This window comes from Tursiops truncatus, chromosome 14, assembly GCF_011762595.2.
Source record: "Tursiops truncatus isolate mTurTru1 chromosome 14, mTurTru1.mat.Y, whole genome shotgun sequence".
In the NCBI taxonomy this organism is placed as follows: domain Eukaryota; kingdom Metazoa; phylum Chordata; class Mammalia; order Artiodactyla; family Delphinidae; genus Tursiops; species Tursiops truncatus.
The window spans coordinates 86,223,585-86,244,289 of NC_047047.1; the positions used below are offsets into that span (position 1 = coordinate 86,223,585).

The 20,705-nt window shown below is 43.7% G+C and overlaps 1 protein-coding gene across 1 annotated transcript in view; it reads right to left on the reverse strand.

Annotated features, from left to right (window-relative positions):
* Positions 1–694: 694 nt before the first annotated feature.
* The window catches only part of DCDC2C (doublecortin domain containing 2C), a 114,048-nt gene continuing 94,037 nt past the window's right edge, over positions 695–20,705 (reverse strand). The window contains 2 exon segments of the mRNA XM_073791644.1: positions 695–811; positions 20,203–20,250. Of these exon segments, the coding sequence (XP_073647745.1) occupies positions 770–811; positions 20,203–20,250 (90 nt within the window). The 3' untranslated portion in view covers positions 695–769.

A 20,705-nucleotide genomic window follows, 5' to 3' on the forward strand; every position in this document is an offset into this window, starting at 1 on the left:
AACACTGAAGCTATGGAAATGCAGAGATCCCAAACTCCCAGCTGTTGTGAGCATGGAAGACTTACTGCCAAACAGCATGTTTGCTCGTGCAGCCTTTGGGCCAAAGATGGTGTAAACACTTATCACTGTACAGTCCTAGTGCTGCAAGGAACGTCGGGGGTCATCCAGGCCTCCCCCTCACTTCCCAGGTGAAGAGGGCAGCAGGATGTAGGGGGGAACCAAGAAAGCATGAGCCTTGGCCAGACTCCCCCATCTCTGAAAGGCATGACTTTGGTAAGCAATAAACACGCTCCCAGACTATTTCCTTATTTGCGGAACCCTCACCCTCTTCCTCATATCCATCATGGTACCTCCTTCCTCTTTTTTTTTTTTTTTTTGCAGTCCGCGGGCCTCTCACTGTTGTGGCCTCTCCCATTGCGGAGCGCAGGCTCAGCGGCCATGGCTCACGGGCCCAGCCGCTCCGTGGCACGTGGGATCCTCCCAGACCAGGGCACGAACCCGCGTCCCCTGCATCGGCAGGTGGACTCCCAACCACTGCGCCACCAGGGAAGCGCGGTACCTCCTTTCTGACAGGCGCACTGCCAGGATGGAGACGGTTACACCATACATCACTCTGTCAGAGGCTGGCTCAGCCGCTCAACCTCCACAACACTGAGGCATCCTGCCACTGACATCCAAAGATGGCACGAGTCACTCACCTCAAAAGAGCAAGACGTTGATGGCCGCTGTAACACCACACTGCCAGCATGGCAGCCACTGCCACACGTCGCTACTGGGCACTTGAAACGCGGCTCCTCCAAACTGAGATGTGCTGTAAACGTAAAATACACACTGGACTTGAAGTCAGATTTCTCGCCCATATTTTATGTTGATTGGACATGAAAGTGAGAATATTTTGGTCTATGAGGTTAAATAGAATACATATTATTAAAATTAATTGCACCTGTTTCATTTCACGTCTTTTAATGTGGCGGCTAGAAAACCTGAAATTGCACGTGTGGCTCCCACATTGTCTTCCCCTCAGATGGGTCTGTGCTAACTCCCTGCCTGGCCAGCCTCTGGGTCATGGGGGATTTGCTCTGGGTTAGCAGTGCCCACTGCGAGGCAGCGGGCCAGGAGGAAGAGGCGGCTTGTCCAGAGAGCTGAGTGCCTGGCCTCAGTCTTACTGTTACTGGAATCTTTACATATCAGCAAGAACTCCATCTATAGCCTTTCTTGCCTTTTGTCCTTGAAACCTCTGCTGTCAATCTTCAGGCTTTCCACATGGTATCATTTAAAATGGGCATTCCCAAAGATATGTCTAATCCTAGGACCAATGACGTAACTGGTTCTTATGGGTTCAACTGTGTCCCCCCAAAAATTATATGGTCAAGTCCTAACGTCCAGTACTTATGCACGTGACCTTATTGGGAAACAGGGTCTTTGCAGATGTCATCACTTACAGTGAGGCCATGCTGGATTAGAGTGGACCTTAAATCCAATGCCTGGTGTCCTTGTAAGAAGAGGAGTTGCCAAGTAAAACAGAGACACACAGGAGAGGACTCCATGAGACCGAGACTGAAGTGACGCAAACAAGGGACTCCAAGTACTGGCGGCCACCGTCAGAAGCTGGACAAAGCAATGAAGGCTTCTCTCCAGCATCTCAGAGGGAGCCTGGCCCTGTCAACACCTTGATTTTAGACTCTGGCCTCCAGAACGGTGACAGGATGATTTTCTATTGTTTTAAGCCACCCAGTTTGTGGTATTTTGTGACAGCAGCCCTAGGAAATGAACATATTGACGGGAGAGGGACCCCCATGCAGAGCGAACGCGTTCTCCCATCTAATGAAGAGAGTTCTTTTTGCAGATTCATAACCAAATAACTGTTTTTTGAAAAAGTACACATTTTATTAGCAATTGTAAAACTTAACATCTAAAACAAAACATAAAGAATACATGATGTACAGTTCATTTATAAAAACACAATCTAGTGACTGAAACCTCATCAGTGGTTACCTGGGGCCAGGCGTGGACCACATGGAGATGGACCACTGAGGGCACCAGGAAACTCTGGGGGCTAATGGAAATGTTCTGCACTTGGAATCGGTGGCCAGCTCATGGGTCTGTAAGTGTTTCAAACTTCTTCAAATGGATGCAATTCCTTGTGTGTGTCACTCAAGTTGACAGAAAACAATTAAAGGATGGCATTATAATAAACCTAGATATTATTCCACAAATTTTAAGCCAATGGAATAATCTTTATCCAGATTTGGCATCAGCAAAGTCGAACAGTCACACCACTTCCACTGGTTCAGCTGCTCAAACTGGGTTCCATGCCGAGTTGTCATGCCCACAATGTATAAGAGATTTTATCATTTTTAATTTAAGGAAATATTTTTGTGCTGTAGACACAGTAAAAGGAATTAAAAGATTAATGTTAACAAAAAACACGTTTTTAACAATTGCATTCAGGTCAGAGTTTCATTTTTAGCATATTTATGGGTATCTTTTTTTTCACCCTTTAAATATGTCACACGACGCATTAAATGATTCCTGTAGATCACTTAACATTTCTTTTACACTTTCTAAGCATTTTTCCACATTTGATTTTCAGCCATCTGAAATAGCAGGTGGAAATAAGCAATGCACACAAACCATCAAATGGAGGAGCCTCTGAAGTCTTGGCTACATAGGCCATATCTATTTAAGATACACTATGGAAAAGAATGAACCCCAATACTTCACCCAAAAACAACTGCTAAACATCAGAGGCTAATCGTAAATGTTCTTGGCATAGCAATAGATTAAGCAAATGATGTGAAAATATTTTAAATGTCATCGGAACTTGATAAAAATTCCATGACCCAAGAGAGTTTCCATTTTCTTGTACCTTGAGACTACGGCATCATCCATCATTAACGTAAAATCCCAGAAAGATTTTGCATCCTTTTGGCTAAAAAGTGACCACATACACAAAAGAGTTACCAGGTAGTGGGCGTGCCTTTGTTGTTGCCAAAAGAATTCTGACCCCTTTCAGACAGAAGAAAAGCTGTCAAAGATGGAAGCATTCTCAAGGGGTTCCACAAGGGCCTGGGGGCTAACTAACCATCGATACATATACGTCACCATAATCCAGGGATTCCGGCGAGCACGGAGTTAGAACTACTGTAAAGAGAGTCTTTGAACAAAATAGAAAACATCTGGACAAAAAGGGTACATTTGGTGACCATCAAGATCAATAATGATATTCTGTACACGCTTCTCTTTGTTTTTTCTTCCACACACCGCCCCCTTCATCTTGCAACTAGAGACTGGGAGAAGGTGGGGCTTAATTATTACTTGGCAATTGATAGAATGATGGTTTGCCCCATAAATTGTCAGAATTACAGACGATGCACGTCAACATGAAACTTTACCTACTCTATTGTCGTTCAAGTCCAATGCTCCGTAAAATGTATGTCAGCACGATAATACTGTAGTCAGAGTTTTAAGATAATTCAGACAAGGTTGAACTCTTTCAAGTAAAACTCTGTGTTAGTAATATCATACTGGGTTTTTAAGTGCATTAATTTTTCATTGGCCATGAAACCAGGACTAGTGAAATTCTCAACCCACCCCCGCCTACAGACCACGGGGCAGGAGTGGCCAACTCCTCCGCAGTTTGCTGACCTAAGTACATAGGACCAACCTAACCCAGCTTTGGCTCTGATAAACAGTTATTAACAGGCAGGTTACCCACTTCACTCTGCGAACCACACAGACTTTCCTTCAAATGAGTAAGAGCCCTTTTCCAGGATTGTACCTCTGCTGATATTCATTTCACAGGACTCCTGAGCATGGCTATAGACATCCACCTGTCAGCTTAGAGAATCTGAAGGACAGACCTCTCTCAGTGACCTGCAGTTCTTCAGAATCTAAGCAAAAGGAAATTCTTGGGCTGAACAGAGCTGCTCTGATGCTTTTATCTTAACCCTTCACGGCAAGAAAATAACTCATGCTCAGCAGCACAATGACCCTCCCACGCGCAGAGGCTGCCCGACTCTCAGACACTGTATCGTTTCGGATACGTCTAATATCTTTCGAAATAAAAAACAAACAGGATCACAATCGAGATGGTGACAGAAAAGATCGTTGTTTCAGTTTTTGGTGGAGAGAAAAGTAAGCTCAGTCTTCTTTTTTTTATTCCCTCACTGTACGAAGAGTAACAGAACAGGGACCATTAAATGAAATTTCTCTGTCAAGGTCAATGTAGACATGAAACATGGTCAGGGAAGAGATTCAGCATCTATATGCTGGTGTTGTCCACATGTATGGAGCTCTTAATTCTCCCCTTCCCTCCTCCCAAACCTGCTCTTCCCTCCTTCTATCTTTTATCTCCTTTTGCTTTTATCCATCCTGTTAATGACCATCTACCTTGTTGCTCAGGCCAAGCCCCTTGAATAAACGTGATCTGAATCACAGTTACTACTATCAAATGTGGCATTTTCTTCCCATCATTAGGTCACTACCCTGAGGAAAAATAAAGGTGAACAGTAGTCTTGTCAGAAACTGGCTGGAAATGAAATATAATTAGGAAGAAACATGTGTTCCCTACTTTATTTAGGAAAACCAACCTCCTTGAAAAGCCGGAGGACACAAGCCAAAGGAGATTGTCCCTGGGGGGTCACGTGCGAGAACAGAGGGAACCACCCCCCCTCCCCCCAGCCCCTCCTCGGGGCTAGATGTCACTTAAGAAGAGGGATCTCTCTGTTGAGGAATTGTCACAACAAGGCCAATTAGCCCGTGCCTGTCTTGCAGAGAAGCAGGATGCATCAATATAATTGTGAGCGAACAGTCTTATTGTTTTAAATGGAAAGCGAGTAGTTTCCAGGAATTCCTAATGTCCCATGGTGCTGGTTGTTAATTATGCACACCTGGCTAGTTCCACATATAACTCACCCAGTGTGGTAGATTACCAACAAAAAAGATGGTTCCAGGGGCTTCCCTGGTGGCGCAGTGGTTGGGGGTCCGCCTGCCGATGCAGGGGACGCGGCTTCGTGCCCCGGTCTGGGAGGATCCCACATGCCGCGGAGCGGCTGGTCCCGTGAGCCATGGCCGCTGAGCCTGCGCGTGTGGAGCCTGTGCTCCGCAACGGGAGAGGCCACGACAGTGAGAGGCCCACATACAGCAAAAAATAAAAAAATTAAAAACTTAAAAAAAAAAGATGGCTCCAAACTTCCTGCTGACCGTGATCTCTGGCAGCAACACCACAAGGTTCTGGTATCCCTTCTTCACCCTCAACTGATGTGGGCTCGGGAGATGCAAACACGTCACGCAACAGACCCTAGCTAGGTCTTGTCACGGAACTGGGATGTTGCCGGGAGGGGCTGATTCAACAAGTATGTCTGGAGGGCTCACACGTGCTGGCCGTGATCCTCAGCCCTGGAGGCAGCAGTGAACAACACAATTAAATGGCTGCTACCCTCCCAGCAGCAACAGCAGCTCTGCTGGCACCTGCCACTCATCATTAGCAATGCGACTAAGCCGGTTTCTTTTATTTATTTATTATTAATTTGTTTATTTATTTATTTTTGGCTGCGTTGGGTCTTCGTTGCTGCCCGCGGGCTTTCTCTGGTTGCGGTGAGCAGGGGCAACTCTTCCTTGGGGTGCGCGGGCTTCTCCTTGTTGTGGCTTCTCTTGTTGCAGAGCACGGGCTCTAGGCGCATGGGCTTCAGTGGTTGTGTCACGCGGGCTCTGGAATGCAGACTTAGTAGCTGTGGCGCACGGGCGTAGCTGCTCCGCGGCCTGTGGCATCTTCCCGGACCAGGGCTCGAACCCGTGTCCCCTGCGTTGGCAGGTGGATTCTTAACCACTGCACCACCAGGGAAGCTCCTAAGCCGGTTTCTTATCCCCACTCAGACGCAGAGAGCTTAGGTGGCATGCCAAACTGGCCAGGAGTGGTTGAACCTGAAGAAAATGGCAAACCTGTCGTCTGTCAGAGCCTCTGCCCTTTGCTCACGACCCCCGCCCTCTAGGTAAAGAGCAGCGCGGCACTTTCCCCAGGGCAGCCGACAGCAGCGGAGCCATAAAAAGCTTTAGCTGCGGTCGAAGGGAAGCGCTAGATTGTAAAACCAGGAAGGGGTCCCAGTCATCCGAGCCCAGGAGGATTGAAACAGACACGGAGTGGGTGCGGTGGGCCCGGCGGGGAGACCACCGAGCCAGGAGGAGGGGCCCCGCGTGGGCGCCCCGCAGCCAAGGCCAGACCCTGATGAAGTCGAACGGACACGCGGTGCCTGCAGTGGGTTACAGTTATGCCAAGAGCGAAAGCAGGTGCCTAACTCATCCCCTGGAAACCAAACTACATGCAAATGACTTCTATAATCTTACAGATGAAACCCCCCTCCACACCCAAGGCTCCCCACCAGGTGCTGAATTAACTTGACCACTTTGAAACCTGGAAAAGTGCCTGGTGATTCAAATCCGACTCCCCGTAATACAATTCTCATTTCGCCTTATATCCTGGCATTCTTTAATTCAGAAGTTTGAGTGAATGGGCCATTTCCCACATAAACATTAATATTCAGTTACATTACTCAGTAGCCGTAAAGTGAAACAGAGGACCTTCACATTTTGTGGTTGTGAGACAAAGTTACTGATTTCGTACGTAAAATTCAAATTTTAAAAGTGTACCTTTTGGTCTTGGTATTGTAATGTGGAAAACGTTTAGAAAGTATTCGCACTTCTAAACAAGTGTAGCCAGGTGTTTTACAAATAAAAATTGTGTCAGTTGAACCATTTTTCAAAAGTTAATGGACTCTTCTGTGAAATGCTATATTTGAAAAAAGTGTTTAGCTTACAGCCTCTCCTTCAATCACTTTTCCTTTGATTAACTTTGCTCACAGCAAACACGGCAGGGGTAGGTCTCAAAAGATAAATAGGTCTGCGTATTCTGCTTTCCCTCTGCTCTCTCATCTGCACCAGGGCAGCTGCCACAGACTCCGAGAAACCAGGAGTTCAGATCGAAGACCTCAGGAGGGGATGCTCCTAGCCACCCACACCGTGAGGACCAGAGAGGGGGAGGCAGGTGGAGGAGGACACGGTCTTCAGATTTGAAAGAAGTTTCTTCCACCTCAGAGCTGAAAGGACTTAGCCTGTGCTGTTCTCATCTAAGCAGGGTCCAATTTCAGTGTCCATGGGTGACCCCGGTCAACCTCCTCAACAGAGAGGGACCTGTACACATGAGGGGACCACAGCCCCCAACAGGGCCGAGTGGTAATTCCCCGACGAGCCAGCGCATGGGGAACTCAGGGCTCTCTTTTTATCCCGTGCACACAAAGTGCGTCTACAAAGGAGGTTTGGAGTCATTACTTTCATCTTCCATGTGTGACCGTGATTTTTCTCTATCTAGAATTCAAAGGGATTCTTAAAAAGCACAATGTAGGAATCCCTACTGACTTCCTCAGATGTCACAGAATTTCTGGATCCTTGTCACTGACCCTAGACGACCGCCTTGCACAGCCCACCCGGGAATCACTTCCTGCAGCTGCCACACCATAGCAACAACAGGGACCCTGCCAGGTTTACTGGCATTTCCAGCTTACTGGCACCAAGCACCTCAACAGGATCCAGTTCAAACCCCATCCCACGATGAACCCGTGTGGACACAGCCCTTCCTGTGCCCTACGAGGCCACGCTCAAGAGAACAGACAGAGCTGGACGGCACCTGAGCTTCTGCGACTCTGGAAGAAGCACAGGCCCTGGGCACAGCGGATACCCCCTGGGTACCAGGTATTTATCATTCTGTGTGTAATGTACCGCCTTCGTCTTGCATGTAAATCCAGGGTTGTTTGGTGCCTGCCTTTGTTAACAGATTTACTAATCTGCAGAAGAAACTTAGAGAAAAATAACCTCTTCATTTTTCAAGCGAGGAAGTGTTGGCTCACAGACTTCAATTGGGTGAGGAAGGTTTAAGGGTTCAGAACAGGCCTCCCCAAGATGTGTCCCTCTGGCATGAGGGTTATTTTGACCTAAAGGCAATCAAGACCTGCAGGTTCAAGAGAAACTACTGCCCCTCCCTCAACTACCTAGAAGAATTTATATTGGGGATATTTTCCCAGAAAAGAGTTACTACTGGAGAGAAATTCTGTCCACGTGGCCCCAGCTGTGTGGCAGGACAAGCTCCAATGACCCGACATCTGCTCTTCTGCTCACTGTGCTGTGAACGAGCCTCCTGACCTGGCAGCCCCAGGCCCCATCCCAGTCCTTAACTCAGGATGGTATGTGGACCCCATTTGACCTTAATGTCTCAGACCCTCTCGTGGATGTGAGGTTCCCGTCTGTAAGAAATTAAATTTGATTTCTCCTGTTAATCTGTCCCATGGTGGGTAATCTACAGCCTTCCTTCACCACGACCGCAGCTCATCTTCCCCTGCAGGGGCCGCCATGAGGAATGGCACTCAAGGGCCTCGGAAGACCAACCCAAAGAATCTGTCTACTACCTGAGTCAGCTGACAAGGGGCCGGGGGTTATCTGCCGGCGAGAATGGATATTCTTGGATTACCTGCTACATATAGTTGGATGTAGCCTCTGCCCACAGGACTCTGACCTCATGAAAATGCAAAACACAAGCCAAGTAGCACTCTGGACTGCTCTCAGCAATGTTGTTTCTGGCTGAGCTGAGGAAACCCTGTTGGCATTAAAACGAGAGCAGCGTAACACATCCCCTCACTGGACGTTAGGAACGCAGTGAACATCCAAAGGAAGAAAGAGAAGGGGGCAAATGGACGTAAATGACCTACTTCGTACCACTGCTGGCACCTTGAGAGCAAATGTTTTTAAAATCTTTTCCATTAGCAAAACTAGGCACGTGTGCAGAGCAGCTCACAGGCTGGACGTATATGCAGACTTCTATCTTTGACTTTCTAATCTGACATTTCTAAGGGTCTCAAAAGATTAACGATTTGTACGCTGTGATATTTCAGAATATGAACAAAAATAAAGGGCTGGTTTGCCACTACCAGGGAAATCCTGTTGGCTTCTTGCTTGCTGCAGTTTGACTACAGTGTTCATGGAAATACGGTATGAAGCTCGATACCACAAGACAGCCTCAGAGCCATCAATACTTGAGTAAGCCAGGGAGACCCATAATTCCAAATTCCATCTAGAAGATCTTGGGAGCTGTTCCGGTAAGTTATTTCCTCTAGAAGTAGTCTTAGCCTGCCTCTCTGGAGCCTTCTGAAATTCCTGCACTAAGGTAGAAAAGTTTAAATGGAATGACGGGATTTACGGTCTCCTGCCGTTCAGTCTTGGTGCTGATCTATACAGCAAGCAGGGTCTGAGAAATTTCTCCAGAGATGTTAGCCAGCCAGCCAGGGCCAGCCCCTCCTCCTGCTGTCAATGATTGTTTGTATTAACAACTAACACCACTGGTGTCAAATGGCAGATTGAAAGTCAGAATTAGCAATCTTAGGCGGTAAACTAGATAGAAAAAAAAGTCACCTAAAATTAGAATTAACTCACATTCCTGTAAGCGGGGGCGGGCTTACCTGCGGCCCTGGCCGAGAACAAACCCACGGAAAATCAGCAGATCAGACCACATGGAGGTCCAGTCCTGCAGGGTCCGGCACAGCCCAGCGGCTGCTCTCCTGCCCGACACCCTTTCCACCAGGGAAGCCCACCTCACATTCTGCCCTGTGTCCTCAAACCCCTCAGAGGCACACCTGAGTGCCATGAAGGTGCGTGCTGTGCACCTGCGACATCAGAGAGGGATGTCCCCCGGAGCAGGGGGACCTGAGCTTCACAAGCATTTAGGTGGTTAGTTTGCCGCATCCTTTCTCTCAGAGAGCACGAAGCAATGGATCCTGCCCCAGGAAAGGGTGCCAGAGGCCCGTTTCCTTGCTGTGCTCTGGTCTGCTGAAAGAATCACACAATGACATCTTGTGTTTAAAAAAAAAGGGGGGGGGATGAAAACATGCCCCAAATCAGTGATGCATGAAAAATTCTAAGTTTTCACTGGTCAGATTTTTTTTAATAAAAATAAAAGGAATTGCATTTAGGTGCTGCAGTTTTCCAGCGAGCTCACCAGCATGTGTGCCCCAGGGAGGTGGGTGTCCCCTGATTCTTCTTCCATTGCAATCTGGAATTTGCCCATTATGCAGAGTTCCAGAAATACATCAGAATATGTCACTCGAGGATTAAGAAAAAAAATTAAGCTCGCCGATTTTCAAATTCTTAAAATTTTGAATATCCTATGTGTATTTTTTCAGGAAAGAACTCAGCTTCATTGGCATGTGACCTTGTTTTCCCACTGAGAAATACGAGATGCAAACTTTATTCAAACTAATGTCTGTTGGTGTCACCAATGAACAATGCCAACAACACACTACACCTAACTTTTTAAAAATTCTCTGGGTAGACGATTCTAAACCTCGAAGTTCACAGTTAAGTCTCGTATTCATTTATAAGCATTTTAATGTATATGTATAACTGATTCACTTTGTTATAAAGCAGAAACTAACACACCATTGTAAAGCAATTATACCCCAATAAAGATGTTTAAAAAAAAGCATTTTATTTTAGCATTGTTTTAATTTTTTTAATATCATTATTTTTTTATTTTAGCATTTAAAGTGCAGAATTTGAGGGACAAACACAACATCCAATGAGTCCATGATGTACAGTTAAAGCTGGGCCTTCCCTGAGTTTTCTTTTCAATTGTTTAGTTGAGTTACAAGCAGTGACTTATACTAGATACACCTTATAAATAATAAGCAGGGATACTGCTTAAAAGAAATCCATCACCTTGGTGATAGGCAGCATTCTTCCAGCCAAGATGCCATTTCTGGATACAACTTTTGCCCACCTGTTCGAATTGATTGCCACATCACTAATACTTCATGAAATGACAAGGTGTCCCTTTGGACAGCCGCAGAAGGGCTGCAGGAAATGGCCAGGGAGCCAACTAAAGGGAGCTACCTATTTCAGAATGAGGGAAGATGGGCCACTTCTCTACCCTACCCAGACACATCCGAGATCCAGGAAGCAAGCAGAAGCTTGAAGCCAGGGTCACCTACACAACGTCTGTGCTTCAAACTCATGCATTTTCCACAGATAAGAGCCCCAGCATTCACCCACGGTCTCCAGTACTCTTGACCTGCACTGCACACAAAACATGTTTTGTTACCTTCTTTCTAATCCATAGTGGAGTAAACATTTCTCAAATTTTTCTAAATTTTGGTTATTGTCTGTTCAAAATCATTTGTAAGCTTTGATCAGATTATCCAACAAATAGAGCCAAATAAAGCCTTCAATCTTATTTTATACAACTGCAACTATATTTTATAGAATTGCAAGTTTGCAATTTTGGGGGGAAAAGCTTAAAACCAGCAGGGCATTGAAATGTATCCTAAAAAAAAGCAAAGGATGGGACTTCCCTGGCGGTCCAGTGGTTAAGACTCCACACTTCCAATGCAGGGGGCACAGGTTTGATAAGATCCCTGGTCAGGGAACTAAGATCCCACAGGCCATGCCACGCTGCACAGCCAAAAAAAAGAAAAAAAAAACAAGAAAAAGCAAAGGAGGCATTCAACATATTGAATGATGAGAGTTCAAGTGGACGACTTGATTTGGAAATTCTATAATTTTGCCTGGCAGTATCTCAACTGGTAGGAAGTTTATGAAGAACCTATTTTTAATTGGATTAATTTGTATTTTTATCACAATAACATAAAATTAAGAGCCTCTGTGATTTTGCAGCATATAAATTTAACAAAACGTTAAAAGAATCATCAATAGAAACAACGCTTTGCTGAGTTGTTTTGTAAAAATACTTGTCAACAAAAGACATCCTGAGTGGAAGCAACAGACAATAACTACAAAAATATTTGCCTGAAATATTTACAATTTTAATATTTTTAAAATAGCATTGAGAAATTTCACCTTAGCAAAACTTGCTATGAGATTACCAGGTCCCTCAGCACCTCTAGAGACAGTATTTTCTGAATTAAAAATATAACAGTACATAGAGAAGATTAAATTGGAGCTGTCAGAAATTTCAAATTTATTAACCACAAAATATTACTTTGAAGAATATTAAAGGAAATTTTGTAAGAAATTTACAATAATTACACCATATTAAAAGCAGATATTTTTTTAAAAATTCCAGGGACATGGTATTAAATAAGTATAATTTTAGGAATGCAATTAACACACATGAATATGTACCAATATGGGGATTTATTGAATCAAGGTGTTTAAGAGAATCTCTGTCCAAGTAGTAGCTGAACACTAAACTCAACAAACTCCAAGGTGGATAAACTCAAAGAGTTATGCACCTAGACACATCATAATTGAACTATCAAAAGCCAAAGGCAAAGAGAGAATCTTAAAAGTGTAAGAAAAAAGCAACTCCTCATGTACAAAGTAAACGGTGCTACCTCAATGGAATCAGAAATAGTTTCTTTTGCCATATTTTTTTCCTGTAAAAGGGAAATATGTTTGCACTGTTCATTTTCCTTCTGGTTTCCACTACTCAGTTCAGAAGGCTCAGTAGACATTCTTTTTTTTTTTTTAACATCTTTATTGGAGTATAATTGCTTTACAATGGTGTGTTAGTTTCTGCTTTATAACAAAGTGAATCAGTTATACATACACATATGTTCCCATATCTCTCCCTCCCTCCCACGCTCCCATCCCACCCCTTTAGGTGGTCACAAAGCACCTAGCTGATCTCCCTGTGCTATGCGGCTGCTTCCCACTAGCTATCTATTTTACGTTTGATAGTTTATATATGTCCATGCCACTCTCTCACTTTGTCACAGCTTACCCTTCCCCCTCCCCATATCCTCAAGTCCATTCTCTAGTAGGTCTGTGTCTTTATTCCCGTCTTACCCCTAGGTTCTTCATGACCTTTTTTTTTTTTCCTTAGATTCCATATATATGTGCTAGCATACGATATTTGTTTTTCTCTTTCTGACTTACTTCACTCTGTATGAAGTAATTTGCAGTGAGGTGGTGCAGGTCCATGCACCTCACTACAAATAACTCAGTTTCATTTATTTTTATGGCTGAGTAATATTCCGTTGTATATATGTGCCACACCTTCTTTATCCATTCATCCGATGATGGACACTTAGGTTGCTTCCATCTCCTGGCTATTGTAAATAGAGCTGCAGTGAACATTTTGGTACATGACTCTTTTTGAATTATGGTTTTCTCAGGGTATTTCTTAAACTCTCCTCTTTTGCTTACTTTCTCACTTTTTCTTGTATACCCCAAGAGGTTCTGACACACTGTCATGCAGACAACCTCTAAAGCATTCTAAGCATAAATACAAGAAGTTGACACTGTCGAACCTGCTGCCAATGATTGTAACTATTTTATCAATATTTATTACAGAAAATATGTTTACATTCTTAACGCGAACATGCCCAGTATCTTGGAGATGAAGATATTTAAGTCTCTAATTGTGAAAATTTAACCTTGTTGATAGCACATGATCTTTTTTACCAAAATGCAAAGGTAAACAGCCTACGACTTCTTTAAATATGACCAAAATGCAAACAAAATACATATAACAGCTATATGTGTACTCAGCAAAACAATCCCCAAACTCTGAACAGAGTGATTTGAAAGCATACATTATTTGCTAACATTAAAATCTTTGCTAAAGAAAACTGTTAAATCTTTGCACTTAGCCACGTGGGTATTTTCTCATAAATATAAGCACATAGAATTTAAAATCCATTTCCCAGGTGGCCTTGGTTTTTTTTTCTTTTCGTTTGGATCTAATCGTTCATTAGGTAACATATTTTCATACTTTGAACCTCACACACAAGAGGTTCTAGGTACCTCTTTGTGAGAACTTCCAAGTTGCATAAAAATAAAACCATACCTTCCAATACACATTCCAAGAAAAAAAAGTCATTAGGGGAAATGTGCACAGGTTATTCCAAACCCTTCTGGTTTTCTGAACAATCTTTGTGTGACTTAATTATAAAGAACCACATTTCACTCTTTCAAATGTTTACTAAAAAGAAATATCACCAAGAAAAGGAATCAGAACAATATGGAATCCACTGGAAACCCTCATCTTTAGCTTTTGAGGAGACCCTAGCGCTTGGGGCCTCGGCTTCACCCCACACGTGATTTTCTTGCTGTTAAACTGTCCATATGTGAGATGGAAGCACCAGGATGGAAGAAAGATTGACTTCAAGTGGATATAAGGGTGACTTTTTAAATTTATCGATTTCCACTCCCAGGCCATCTGAAAAACATAAAAAAGCCGGTTGGAGGAAAAACTTCCTAAAAGCTGTGATCTGGCCGCATCCTACTCCCAGTTCTCACAAGAGCTGGTATTTCTGTAAAGTCTGGATTCCGGGCGATTTTCTGGGCCACAATCTCTGTCATGTTGACAGTCCAGGATCTACAGTATTAGATAAAAACTAATCACAACGCTTCCAGGCAGCAGTCTGCTGCCAGGAAGGCACTGATGCAGAAAACAACCTTGAAAATTTATTTTGAAATGATGTTGAAATTAGTTCAGGGTTAGTGATCACCTCATTTCAGTTGATCTGAAGAGGCCCCTTTCTGTCCCACCTGCCCCTTCTCCGCTCCCAACCCCCAGCCCCTCTCCTTAAATGTGCTGAGATGCTTTGGCATTGCTTGAGTCTGAAGTTTTTTGTTTGACTAATACTGAATCAATCCCTAAGGGAGTGATTCAGTATTACATACTGATACGTAATCCATCCCCCAGAAACCAGATGACTCTAAAATTAGGCCCCAAATGTGGGTATCATCTAGATGCAATATTTTAAATGAAGCAGTATTTATGTATCCATTAAAATAAAAAGAATCTATCTTACACCAGAATATTACTACGACTTTTAGAGAGTTTAATTTCATTTGTCACCCAATAATTCCATACTAAGGCAGATTAAGTATTTTAGTGGATTTGGAACTAAAAAAGTAAATTTGAAAGGAAGAAAGAAAAGCATGAGTCCAAGTCCTGCCCTGTTATCTATAAGCCGCAGGTCACATGTGCCTTTGGGCCTCCTAACTAACCCCTATGGTGACCTCATGGTACAATGTCTGCTGTAAACACCGTGATCTCTGGATTTGCTCCCATCTCTAATATTACACTTCTCGTTTTACAGAAGACACCATATCCAGTGAATGCTCAAGACTGTTGGGTCAATAAAGGGTGACATCTGGACTAGACCGGAGGTTCTTACCCAGAATCCATCCTTTTCCCACAATAACACGCACCAGACACTGGAACAGAGGGCTCAGGCAGAAAGAATGAGAAATGCAGTTCTAAATTCCTTTTCACGCACCAAAACATGTAAGAACGGAGCCAGATCAAAATTGATGGGTTCTCCCCCAGAAATGTATTAATTAACTGAAAAAAGTCTAAAGACAAGATGGAGACGGTTTCCATTGGATTACAATGTCCTCCGTAAGGTGTAACAAATGCTACGGTCACGTCTAGCTAAAATCAAGAAACCATAAATATGGTGAAATAATAGCGTTCCTTCCTCCTTCCACATATGCCAACACTGTATTACTAATTAGCAGATGGTGAAGAACGGGTATGATTTTAACTAGACCTTGACAATCCTGAAATCTTTGTTGCCATCTTTGTTCCAGCAGTCAAGAAGCCTAACAGTTAACCCTCCTAAGAGTCAAATCTGGCAATAATATTAGCAGAAGTTCTGGGTAGAATAATCTGCTTGTCGTCCCTCATTTAACGGAAAATAGGCAACCACCAAAATGAAATAACAGTACAGTTAACTTTTTTTTGTGCCTCACGTGTATCCAGCACTAAATATTACCACTTTCAACCATCCCAACAACCTGTGAGTTACGCATTATTATCAGCTCCAGTTGATGGATGAGACACAGACCTAGTTCACACACTTGTATAGTCTGACTTGAAAGTCCATTCTCTCCATCACCAAAAATGCACCATTCCCTGGGGTTCTACTGTCTATTTCTGACATGTATGTGTATGTATATGTATATATAAAGTAGATGTGTTTGTGTGTGGATTTATATATAATATGTATAATAATTATGTCTTAATTCACTTTTAAATAGGAATAATTAGTTACAGATAACTATGTAAATACGTATAATTTTCAGGATGGCTGAGTCACTCTGGAATGCCAGATATGGGTGATGTTCTAAGAAACAGGGAAGATCTGGGTCCCGTGACAATGTCCATGAAATCTCATCAACCACACCCCTCCACTTCCAGCTTTACACTCAGGGAACAGAAGAAGGAATTCCAGGTACATTTAGCCTCAATCATTGTTTTAAAACTTTATGTCCGGCCACCAAAATATGAAATTCATTCATCTTAATATTCTACGAGCATTACCTCTTCAGCATAATGAGAAAAAACGGCTTAATTTCATTTTCATTTGCCTTATGATCCTTTCTAGCTTCAGACTGTTGTTCTTCACAACCATGGCTGATACTGTGTTTTCATGGTACTTGTTGTTCTTTGTGTTCTCCCTGAGTCATCTGTTTTTGAGATGCTTCTCCCAGGGATGGCTGTTCAAATGATTCTTGCTTCTCAGGTATCTGTCCAACAGATGACTGTCCCAAGTATGACTGTTTCAGCAATTCTTGTTTGTCAAGTTTTACTTCCGGTTGTCTTGGTGATGACTCTTCCTGTGATTGCTGTCCCACTGGTGGTTCTCTTTGGTCTTCTATTTTTACTGGGCTGTCTAGTAGTACAGGTGTATTTTCTTCCTCTAGAATATCATATGGTTCTTTTTCTTGTTTTCAGTAAACAAAATAAACCAAAATCACCAATAAACATAGTAGCCATCTAAACCAGGTGGAATAAATCATAAGATGATAAGCATGCTACTGTATCATTGATTTCAAAATGACAGTAATAATAAAATAGTTTTCACATAGGATATTACACTTACGATGTGCTTTTACTTGTCTTATCACTTTTACTCTCATTTAGAAATACAGTCCATTCGTTGTTTACATATTTAAAAACCACTGGAAACTTTTTCTATGAGTCACTGAGGTAGGGAAGGCACTTTTATTAAAATAAAAAAGAATCAGTGCAGGAGAATCCAGAGCCACTGTTTTCCAGAAGAGGCACCAACAAGATGAAGAACCCACCAAGTGCAGGAAGATTATCATGTACTAATGAACCTTCCACCAGCCAAACCATGTTCGCCAATGCCAACACGATTCCTACAGAGATAAATGCCATCTGTTGTAGGAAATCAGAGGATACTCCTAAAAACTGAAAACACCACTGTTTGAAACAACACATGGAAAGACATCCTCAGCTGGAGCTTCACAGAACCTGAGAGAAGGTTCTTCCCTTCACTCCAAATCTGCTCTTCCTCTGGTTCTCAGGAGTAACACCAGACCCCAATCCAGAAACCCCAGCTCCAATTTCCTCCTCATCTCTCACATCCCTTTTGTGGCTAAGTCTGGTCAATTGAGTCTACTTCCAGAAAGCTGTCTCTCCCTACGCAGCCCCACTGCCAGGGTCCCGATGCCACCATCTAATAGGTGGAATGGCGGGTGCATGTAACGCTCTTACCTCTCCCTTCCCCCTCCCACTGTCAGAGTGATGATTTTAAAACATAAGTTTGATCACATCATCTCCCTGCTTTACATTATCTACAGGATAAAGACCAAACCTTTAGAGTGACACACAAGGGCGTGGCAGCGATGACAAGCAGACCAGGACTGTGCCCCCTGCCCTAGTGTCGAGCTGCCAGACAGCTCCCAGCCAACTAGCACCCAGGCAGGGCCAAATGTCTCGCCCGACCACAGGGCTGTGGACGTGAAGTCCTCCTCTGGGCTGAGCTGCTAAGTGTCTGATGGAACCTCCTGTCTCTCCTCTCCTCTGGAAGATGGCAGCATCACAAAGGATCCAGATCCCTGAGTCACTGCTGGGAGGGGAGACACCCAGGACAGCCTCCACCCCGAAGCAGCCTTTGTGTGGTCGAGAGATAAACATTTATTGTGTCGAGTCAATGAGACTTGGGGTGGACACCTTTACTACAACTTGGCCTCACCTCCTGTCACTGATACAGCAGACCTTGGGCGCCAAGCCTCATCTGTGTCTCCATCTTCCCCTCGCACTGTTCCCTGACACCCTTTTTTTGTTCCAGCCTCACCCCCCAACGTGCCATCGCTCTTCCACACATTTGCACATGCAGACCCCTCGCCCCGCATGCCTTCTCAGCACTGCCTCCTTGGCAAACTCCTCCCGAGTTGTGAAGGCACGAGTCATTTGAGCAACCCTCTCCTTTGTAACACTTTCTATCATCCCCTGCAGCCGCTCTCCTGGCCCCGGACACTCAGCCATTCTCTCTTCGGGACACTTCCAGGGTATCCAATACACACCTCTGTCCGTTTATACACCTGGGTCCCAGCCCCGAGAGCAACAAGCTTCTTGAGAACAGCAAAGCTGAGTCTAACTCCTATGTATTCTCTCCACAGTCAAGGCCGAGCTCAGCGTCGGCAGCTCCATACCATTTGGTTTCATTTTTAAAGAACGGTAAAATGACACTTGAGCCCTGGCTCCCCTACCTACTTTCAGAATAATCTTGGACAAATCACCTTCCCTTCCTGGGTTTCAGTTATTTCTTTCTCGAAAAATACGGGTGAAAGTGTGGATCTTCAGAAATGTAGGATTATGGTGAACAGTTGTCCCTCACTGTCTGTGGGTACCGGTTCCGGGAGCCCCACGGATAGCAAGTGCTTTATATAAAATGACGCAGTGTTTGCATACAACCTAGGCACATTCTCCTGTAAACTTGAAATCACCTCTAGACTACTTATGATACCTAAGACAATGTAAATGCTACGTGAACAGTTGTAGATACGGTTAGATACTATGTGAATAGTCATCTGCACGTGGCAGATTAAAGTTTTTCTTTTCGGAAATTTCTGGAATGTCTTTTCAAATATTGTTGATCTGCCGTCGGTTGAATCCATCAATACAGAAGGCAAGCTGTGCACGTGGTATGACACTTATTATTATCACAAAAAGTTTCAAGAGCCCAAAAAGGGGATTATAGAAGAAAAACTGAGAACTGTCACAAGGTATTATACGATTATATGAAAATGAAAGGCCGAGATGGTGAGAGGCAAAAGAGGGGTTGAAACTGCCCTTTGCAAACCCCCCAGGAAGATCTGAAGCTGCTCACCGCTCACGTGCCGGCCTAGCGCCCCCTACAGGCTCCCTCCACACGCAGGCTGACCCTCTGCTTAGTCTGTCTCGCCTACTAGACCTCGAGCTGCTTGAGGGCAGGGGCTGTGTCTTACTCATCTTTGTTTCCCAAGCACCCAGCTCAGCCTGGCACGTGGAAGGTACTCAGAAAATGTCCGATAAATGAAACAAAGGGAATAAATAATAAATGGACCAGCAGTCCCTAGTCCCACACATAAAGCATCGCTAAAGACATACAAAATTAGACTGTGCAAAATTAAAAATGGTATTAAGATATTAAAGTGTGTTTATATGAATAATAGATCACCCTACTATTTAATATAAAATTGCATTAAACATTAATATAAAATAATATATTGCTGCATTGGTATGTAATAAAGTGTATTTCAAACATCCCTGAGTTCACTTTGCCTTTTAAATGCAACGGCCGATGAGATGTCTCTGGCATTGTATACTTGTTCTGTATTGTTTCCTTTCAGAATTGAACCCATAATCCAATAAGCCCCTAAATATGGCTAAAAATGTGTCACTTCAAGGCACCTAAGAATTACCATATTTGTCTGAAGTCTCCTGTCTGAAACCTGCACCTTCTTACCCCAAGTTCAAGGGGTTTTTTTTCTCTTCTCCCCTTTTTTCTTACAAAATGTTAATAAAGACAAATGCAGTAAAATCTTAAAATACTTGTATAGTTGAACAATGCAAATTCTGCCTGGACTGAACTGAACTGCTAGCTGACGGACAGTGTCACCTGTGCTGAGTAAAAATCTTCCTTTGTCAACCCACCTAAAAACAGTGCCACACAAGAGGGTTTGAAGAGGTCAGGGCACAGTTATGAAAGGGTAAGCTTTTGTTCAAAGCCAGACAGTCCGCGTAGCCATCTGCCCCCAAAATGGAAGTTCCGGTGGTGGCCCAGTGGAGGCGCTGCACACGTTTTTGGGGGTAACTGACAAGGACAGAGTGAGCACAGCAGGCGTGTGCTTGTCTCACACACACCCCATAAACGGTCACGATAATTGCTCTCTTACCGGGAAACGGAACCACTTTCTTATTCTTACTGAGGTTCTTGAGAGATGCTAACAAAAAGGAAAGAAAAACCCAGATATTAATATTAATACACGGACCAAAGGGTTTACACACCATGAGATTGTGATGTGAGATCTACAGCTAAAAGAATTAGCAGAATGTCAGCACGTTGAGGAGTGTAGACAGCATTTAGGGCCATTTTGGTAAAAGTATGGTCCTGCATTTATGACACAGGAAGTCAGGCCAACGTTATGCCAGTTAGTCTCTGAGATTATGGGGCAACAGAATTTTGATCTTCTTGTTTTTCCTCCTCTAAGAAAAGAAAGCATATTTTAGTTAAGCTTTTTTTTAAACTCCTCCCTCATTCAGTTTCCCAGTGCGAAGTCGGGGGAATATTGTGGCATTTCCTTTGCTGCATAACAAGGTTTAATAGGTAACAGGGGCTCCCCAGTTTGACCAGCAAACTGTAAAGTGCAGGTGTTGGGTGAACCCCACCAACAACCAG